Source organism: Varanus komodoensis, unplaced genomic scaffold, assembly GCF_004798865.1.
Source record: "Varanus komodoensis strain SLA01 unplaced genomic scaffold, ASM479886v1 scaffold15, whole genome shotgun sequence".
In the NCBI taxonomy this organism is placed as follows: Eukaryota; Metazoa; Chordata; class Lepidosauria; order Squamata; family Varanidae; genus Varanus; species Varanus komodoensis.
Window position 1 is genome coordinate 10631643 of NW_025335440.1, and position 7953 is coordinate 10639595.

The window sequence follows — 7953 nt, forward strand, 5'->3', positions numbered from 1 at the left end:
GGGATGTAGAAAGGAAAAGCTCCGTCACGCTGTGCAGGCCGCTACAACTCACTGCTGTAACCCCTGAAAGAGCTGCTCTGTCCTTGGCTGGTTACCGTACCTTCCCCCAAGCTGGGGTCCTCCAGGCATGCTGAACTACAGCTCCCAGCATCCACCAAGAGGGCATGCAGTTGGAAAAAACAAATCTACAAGATCCACACAGGTTAAACAGCCATTGAGAGCCAGTGTGGCGTAGTGGTTAAGAGCATGGGACTGGGACTCAGACGATCTGGGTTCGAGTCCCCGCTCGGCCATGGAGCCCACTGGGTGACTTTGGGCCAGTCACAGACTCTCAGCCCAACCTACCTCACAGGGTTGTTGTCGTGGGGATCAGATGGCAGAGGAGAATGATGTAAGCTGCCTTGAGCCCTTTGTAGGAAAAAGGCAGGATATAAATCGGAAAAAATAAAATTCCTTCCCACCACAGAAAGGTAGTTTGTGAAAGGGGTACATATGCTGGCCCCTGACAGATCTTCCGGAAACTGTACAAAACTACCATTCACAGGATTCCTCATGAGGAAAATCTGACCATCACTTGGCAAAAAGCCAAAATAATTGTGTAATGGCACTTGGTATGGTCTCTGTGAGGTTTTGTCCAAAACCACGCTCTTGGAAAAAAGCACCCGGATTTCCACATAGCTGAATTTCACACTTGGCCTGCCATGTACTGAGACACTAAAACCCCGATCAACCACTGGATGCCGTGTTTGGGGCTGCAGAAAGTAGGGGCTAGCTGGCCTCTTGCTAGCTTCCTGGGTCACAGTCCTGTGACTGCATGTTTTTTTTCTGTGCCCCAAACCTAAACTGGTAGGCATAAAAAGGCAAAAGCAGGAAGGCATACAGACTTTGGACAACTACAGATGAAGAGATCAAACAAAGACAGCTTTTGTTATCCTGCCTGTAGAAAGCATCAAATCAAAATCTTTCAGATCTAGGTATAAAACAATGGAATGTGTTACAGAATTTCAGATAGTTTTGTCTGATCTTCAGTTTGCTGTTCACTGACACAGGGCAAAGGTGTAATTGTTTGGCGCTGTCGTGTGATGTTACTTTGATCCACTCAGCAGTCGCTGCTCCAGTTCCATGTATCTCTTTAGCAAAGGCTGGTAGACCTAAAACAGAAGAGAGAAATTGCACGTTAGAGGACTAATAATTTTGGCTTGTATGTTTAGTCTTTTAGAATACAGTTTTATGCATGTTTAGATAGAAATATGTCTACAACTCCCAGCATTTCCAGATGCAGCCAATGGTATGGCTTTTTATGTCTGAATATGTATAGGTTAAATGCTGAAGATGAAACTCAAATACTTTGGCCACCTAATGAGAAGGAAACTCATTGGAGGAGACCCTAATGCTGGAAACAATTGATGGCAAAAGGAGACGGGGACGGCAGAGGATGAGGTGGCTGGATGGAGTCACTGAGACAGTGGGTGTGGGCTTGGGTGGACTCCAAGGGATGGTGGAGGACAGGAAGGCCTGGAGGAATGTTGTCCATGGGGTCATGATGAGTTGGGCACGACTTCACGACTAACAACAACAAAGTATAGGTTAGTCTCACAAACAAGGGAAAGTCAAAGGCAGAAGAAAAGAAAACTAGGAAGAGATGGAAGGCACATAAAGAAGGACGCAGCCTTGAATTTAGCCTGGAATTCAGGACAGCTAAGCAGGGCTGTCCTGGACAGGAAAGGCTTTCATTCATGGGGTCACCCTAAGTCGGAGAGGACTTGAAGGTACAGGACGACAACAAATACATGAATGGTCCTGAAATTTCATTGATGAATGTGATAAGGAGAAACAGATCAGTGGAGAAACCACAGAAAAGAAAAAGGAAAGGAAAGGAAAGGAAAGGAAAGGAAAGGAAAGGAAAGGAAGGCAGTAGACCATGGCCAAGCATGGCGATGCAATGCAGCAAGGCCGCTTTTGGGCCATGGCCTGCCGTACCACACCAAGTACTGGCCATTGCTTCACGGAATGAATGGCTTCATTCTGAAAACCTAGAGCAGATCTCCTGTTCCTCTTGGGGCAAGTCTCCAAAGAAGGAAAGCAAATTTCTTTCCAAAAAAAAACCCTATTTGTACCTGGACATGCAGGCATGGTGGCCAGAGATACAGCAGGAAAAAGTATCACTAAATATAATCCCCGCAACTGATTATCAGCCCTCCTTATTCAGAGGGGCAGAAGGTGGGTTCTTCCACTGCCAATCTGAGATAGCTCCAATTTCCAACCTTCCCATTTCAGCCTTTCCTTGGAAGGACTCCACAACCAGAGAATCGTAGGCCCAGTGCTGGCATGGACACTTGCCCCAAACTTGCACCTCCTGTGGGGTGAAGACTTCATGAAATTCAGGAGATCAAGAATGGGGTTGATGGCAGAGGACAGCTGCACATGGGCTGGTCTGGGAGTGGACTCATTGCTAGGAGACTCCACATTATTAAAACACACACACACAACTCACCGAGCATAGGAATCTTGTCTGCCAGAGGAAAAGAACTGCTTGACTACGCAGGGCAAGAGGGAAGCACTCAAACAAGCAACCCCCAGCCCTCGGCAACGCGGCGATTCAAAAAGAGCTGCACTGTGTGACTGAGCTCAGCTCTTAAGTCTGTAGGAAGGCGGATCAAGTGCTGGGCTCAGCTTTGCAGAGCCCAGATCAAATCTCGGTTCAGCAAGCTAGTTTGCTTGGGTGGCCCTACCAAGTAGTTGTGTCTCCCCTCGCTGTAAAATGAAGACAGGCCAACTAAGCTTTTGTTGCAGGCAGATGAGATGGGTTATAAAGCATTTTGCACATTAAATAGGGCTGTAAAATGTTTTCTGCAGCATTATATTAGCAGCTCTTTTACAGCCACATTTTAATGATGGACTCGGTCAGTTTCTATGGAGATTGTAGCGCTGACCAGATAAGGGTGCTTCAGTTCATTCCTGAAGCATGAATCAGCCACTTATTTCAGGGAGAGGTCTTACAATTATACAGGATTCCTAGCTAATCACAAAACCCAACGCTGATTGCTAGCATTTGGGTAGTCCTTGAAAAAATAGTGTAATGGCATCATCATCTCACTCCCCTAAACTCCTAAGCCTGGCATCTGTTTTTCATCAGCCTGGTCCTGTGGTTTAAAGCCCAACGATGGCTAAGTCTAAGGACTCAAAGCTGTGTCAAGGCAGCCTAAATTCCATGCCAAGAAAAGCTGAATTCTCAGCCTGAATTCTCTGAATACATCAAATGAAGCTGTAGCCAAGAAATTCAAAGACAACTGAGTCTTGGAAAGGGCAGCAGTGAAGGAACTAGAAAATACCATCAAACATAAGAGTGTTTCACTGGAGACCAAGGCCAAGATCATCCAAACTACTGTATTCCCAATCACAGTGTCAGAAAGCTGAGAGGAAGAAAAGTGATGCGTTTGAAACGTGGTGTTGAGGAGAGCTTTGCAAATAATGAAATACTGACAATCAAGTGGGTCCTGGGTCAAATCAAGCCAGAACTTGCCCTGGAAGCAAAACTGATGAAACTGAAGCTGTCGTGCTTTGGGTATATCATGAGAAGGCAAGACTTTCTGGAGAAGACAATCATGCCAGGGAAAGTTGAAGGCATAAGAAGAAAGGGAACACCAAATATAAGATGGATTGACTCCACAAAGCTGAGTAGGACATTTTGACCCAGTTTCTGCTAATCAAGGAGAAGGAGCAAATGTCCACAGCAAGTCTGCTTGAATGCATTGGAGGATGGAGAGACATGGAGGAGGACCCTTCTGTCAACCTGGCTAAGACCATGTGTCTCCTCCCCTTCCAGAATGGCACTCCATCCCCACTCCACCTGATTTTTACGAAGCCACTAAGCACTTTATTTTTTTTTAACTTTTGTATGCCGTCACCACATGCCTTGGCATCTCAGCACAGCTCACAATATATACAATTAAAAACAATAAAATAATCTTTATAAATAACAAATTCAAATAAAAGATTATATAAAAACAAAAAACCGAAAACAAAAAGAGCAACTGTTAACGATAAAATTTTAGTTTTTTAGATAGGGATTAAATAAAAAGGTTTTAACCTGGCTCTGAAAAGAATATATAAACTCGGCTTCAGGCACACCTCTCCAGGGAGTGCGTTCCATAAACTGGGTGCCACCGCAGAGAAGGCTCTGCTCCGGGTAAATGTTCTTTTTATCTCCTTTTCACATTTGTTTGTTTGTTTGCACTTATATACCACCCTAACTGCCCTAATAACATTGGGAAAGAGCTGGTACTGGAGTCTTCTTATTAACCTTATTCTTCCTCATTCCTTTTTCTTTTGGTCCCATTCGTATTTGTCTATTTAGCCATGGAGGCAAGGGTTCATCTATTCCACTTTTTGTACAGCGCAAGGGTATCCTGGTGTTTAGGCAATATCCATTATTTGCCTGTGGAGAAGGAAGCAGGAAAAGGAAAGGAGATATTCACCGGAGACTGAACTTCTGGGGATGGAAACACCTGGCAGAGAGGGCTCTGCCCCATTCCCTCGAAAAGGAAATGGTGCGAACCTCTGTCTTGCACGAGGAATTACTGCTGCATCATGCCTTCTTGTTTCTCTTGAATATATATGTTGGAGCAGACAAACTCCCGAACAAGCACTTATGGCTGTATTAGGGGCATCAATATGTCAGGCAAAAATAGCTCTTTTATTTACTGAAATATCTATAGTCAAGCCTCACTAATTCTCACTTTGATTATCTGCAACCCCGATAAAACCTGCTTGCTTTGAGCCAGCTGAGATTTAATAGCACAGCTCCGTATTGCTGAAAGGGGCTGCGCTACCGAGATAGCGAGCTCTCGGTATTCCTTCCCAGTGCGAATATTATTATCATCTTTGTTGTTTTTATAAACTAAAAAACGTGAAGAAAAGAACGCAGACTACGGCACCTTTATATGCGGGTGTGCTCTGAAGCGTTGTGGTGAACACATTGCTCTAAATTAAAAGTGTCAGAAGAAACGAACGGCTACATTTAAGGCTACAGTGCTTTTGACTGTTTTATTGGACTTGAATGCTTAACTTGCTAATTTGCAAAATTCAAGCATCTGCTGCAACGGGTCTCCCAGCCATTAGCATGAATAACTGATGTTCGGCTGTTGTTTTATACCCATGTGAATGTGGAGGGAAAATTAAACCTATTCCTCTTTCTGTGTCTCTATTAATTTTCTGTAAACTTCACCTCAGGAGGAGGGGGGGTCTCTTTGTTCCCGTAAATATAAGACTTTCGTCACTCATCTTGGTCTCTAAACATATGACAGAATTAACACCGTACTTTGAAAGCTGACTCTCTTTGTCCTAGAGATGTGCCCACGAAAGAAACAAGGTGGGGCAGGGTTGTCAGACCTCATCGGACTTGAAGAAGTCTTGGTTGATGTATTGCATGAGGGTCAATCGATTGATCGCTTATCAATTAAATCTGCATGCAATTAGATATCTGTACGTGTCAAAATGGGCACCACCTGTGAAGAGGCATTCACTCCTGTATATAAGAAAGAAGAAGAAAAATAAAGGGGAAGCCTCTTTTCAGAGGCATCCCACCATCTGGTCTTCTTGTAAATGCTTGCATACTTACAATACTCATCTATATTAACTATTGTCCATATACTACACACAGCACTTAATTTTTTCTCTCTTCATTTTTTCCAGAACATCTACTGCCTGATCAATTGCAGAGGGGAATCACTCTATATCAATCAAAAATATGTCTTTATCAATGTGGTTTTACATTTTTGTATAGCAATTTCCCCCAATGTTTTTATATGGTGCTGTATTTTAGATTTTGTTTTAATGAATTGTTGTAAACAGCCGAGAGAATTTTGATTATTGGGTTGGATAAAGTTGAATGAATGAATGAATGAATGAATGAATGAATGAATACTTAGCATATCCCTGTATCTAATCAATCAAACTAAGCATCCAAATACAAGTTACTCAATTTCAAACCAGAGAACCCATCTTTGAACCATAACAATACAGAAAGAGAAGTTGCCAGTTTTTTTGTTTTTTGTTTGTTTTGTTTTTGAGTTTCGGGTGCACCTGCGTACTTATATGAATGTGTGTGTGGGTTCTTAACTAAGCCCTTGTTTCTCAGGGAAGTCAGCCATTCTTTATTTTACTGCCTTGAGAAAACAGTTAACAACGGAGCCAGTTTAACGAAGAGTTGTCCTTCCCCACCACTAGCCACTCCACCATCCTGCCTTGTTCCATCACTTAACCCCCCCCCCCCCAAAACGTGCAAGATCCTGCTGGACTCCAAAGTGTCCATTCGCTGCCTCCCTCAAATTCAGAGGGATAAGCACAATAGCTGACTGCGGCAAAACCCAAAATCATTGTGGAACCTTAAAGACCCATGTACTGCACCCATAAAAGTTCCATGCCATAATGAATGTGTTAGTCTTTAGGCACTGCAAGTCTCTTTACTGTTTTATAAATCAAAGGCTGATGATCCAAACCTTCACCCTGACCAGCCGAAAACTCCAATTCCTTTACATTTCTAGTAGCTACGTTTTATTGACCTTATTTTGGAAATCTCCTTCTAAGAGATTTCAGGACTATATAGCCTAAGGCAATTAAATAGATTTATTTTTGTAATTGATGTCCAAAGGAAATAAAGAACACTCAACGATGCATTAAAAAGGACCCTTAGGAACATAAATCCCCTTCTTTTTGCTGCAGCTAAACCCAATACTTCACAAGGAGTGATGTTCTGCAAAAAGTAATTATACAGACACCCAAAGATGCTTGATCTTGTTTCTTGTAGGAGTGCACTCTCTGGATGTCCGTATCCTGCATCTTCCTAGTGTTACTTGCAACATCTGAAGTAAGGTGTAAGAAGATTCCCACAATTCCCACCTTCCCCTCACTGGTCTAATTCTCCTCTTGCAAATGGCTCCTGTGCACTATGCTTGAAGCCACCTTAAAGGTGGAAGCTTTGCTGAGCAGCCAGGAAGTATCAAGAGAAGAACACCCAGGCGAGCCGAAGCCAAACAAATCAGCTCTTTCCCCAGACTAGCCCAAGCATTTCCAGAACCTTCACAGGACACACGGCAAGGTGGGATCCATCTTGCCCAAGACGGATGGGCCACTGTTGTTTCTTCCCTACCTGGAGATGCCAAACTGAATCTGGGGCTGCCAGCAGGGGCTCTGCTACTGAACTAAGCCGCCAAGGATTCCACTTATCGGTCAAGGGCAGGCATGCTCAGCCCCAAAATGTACCCAGAGAGCAGGCTCTGAGGTAGACAAGTGCAAAATCCACCCACCAAAAGGATGCTACTGCTCTCAGGATAGCTCTTCAATTGGACTAAAAGAGCGTGTTGAAACTCAACATTAAGAAAACTAAGATCATGGCATTTGGTCCTCTCACTTCCTGGCAAATAGATGGGGAAGAAATGGAGGTAGTGACAGATTTTATTTTCCTGGGCTCCAAGGTCACCGCAGATGGGGACTGCAGCCAAGAAATTAAAAGACACTTGCTCCTGGGGAGGAAAGCTATGGCAAGTCTAGACAGCATCCTTAAAAGCAGAGACATCACCCTGCCAAAAAAGTGCGTATAGTCAAGGCTATGGTTTTCCCAGTTGCAATGTATGGCTGTGAAAGCTGGACCTTAAGGAAGGCTGAGCGCCGAAGGATTGAGGCCTTTGAATTGTGGTGCTGGCGGGGACTCCTGCGAGTCCCTTGGACCGCAAGGCAATCAAACCGGTCAGTCCTAGAGGAGATCAACCCTGACTGCTCTTTAGAAGGCCAGATCCTGAAGATGAAGCTCAGATACTTTGGCCACATAAAGAGAAGGAAGGACTCCCTGGAGAAGAGCCTAATGCTGGGAGCAATAGATGGCAAAAGAAGGAGGGGACGGCAGAGGATGAGGTGGCTGGATGGAGTCACTGAAGCAGTTGGTGTGATCTTAAG

At 44.1% G+C, this 7953-nt stretch overlaps 1 protein-coding gene across 2 annotated transcripts in view; it reads right to left on the reverse strand.

The window, feature by feature from the left end:
- Nucleotides 1-429: 429 nt before the first annotated feature.
- XYLB (xylulokinase) overlaps nucleotides 430-7953 on the reverse strand; it is a 99793-nt gene continuing 92269 nt past the window's right edge. The window contains exon 18 of one of the 2 annotated variants that reach the window (XM_044425123.1): nucleotides 430-1151. In XM_044425123.1, the coding sequence (XP_044281058.1) occupies nucleotides 955-1151 (197 nt within the window). In that variant the 3' untranslated portion in view covers nucleotides 430-954. The remainder of the gene's footprint in view (nucleotides 1152-7953) is intronic. The other variant, XM_044425124.1, reaches the window with a different exon arrangement.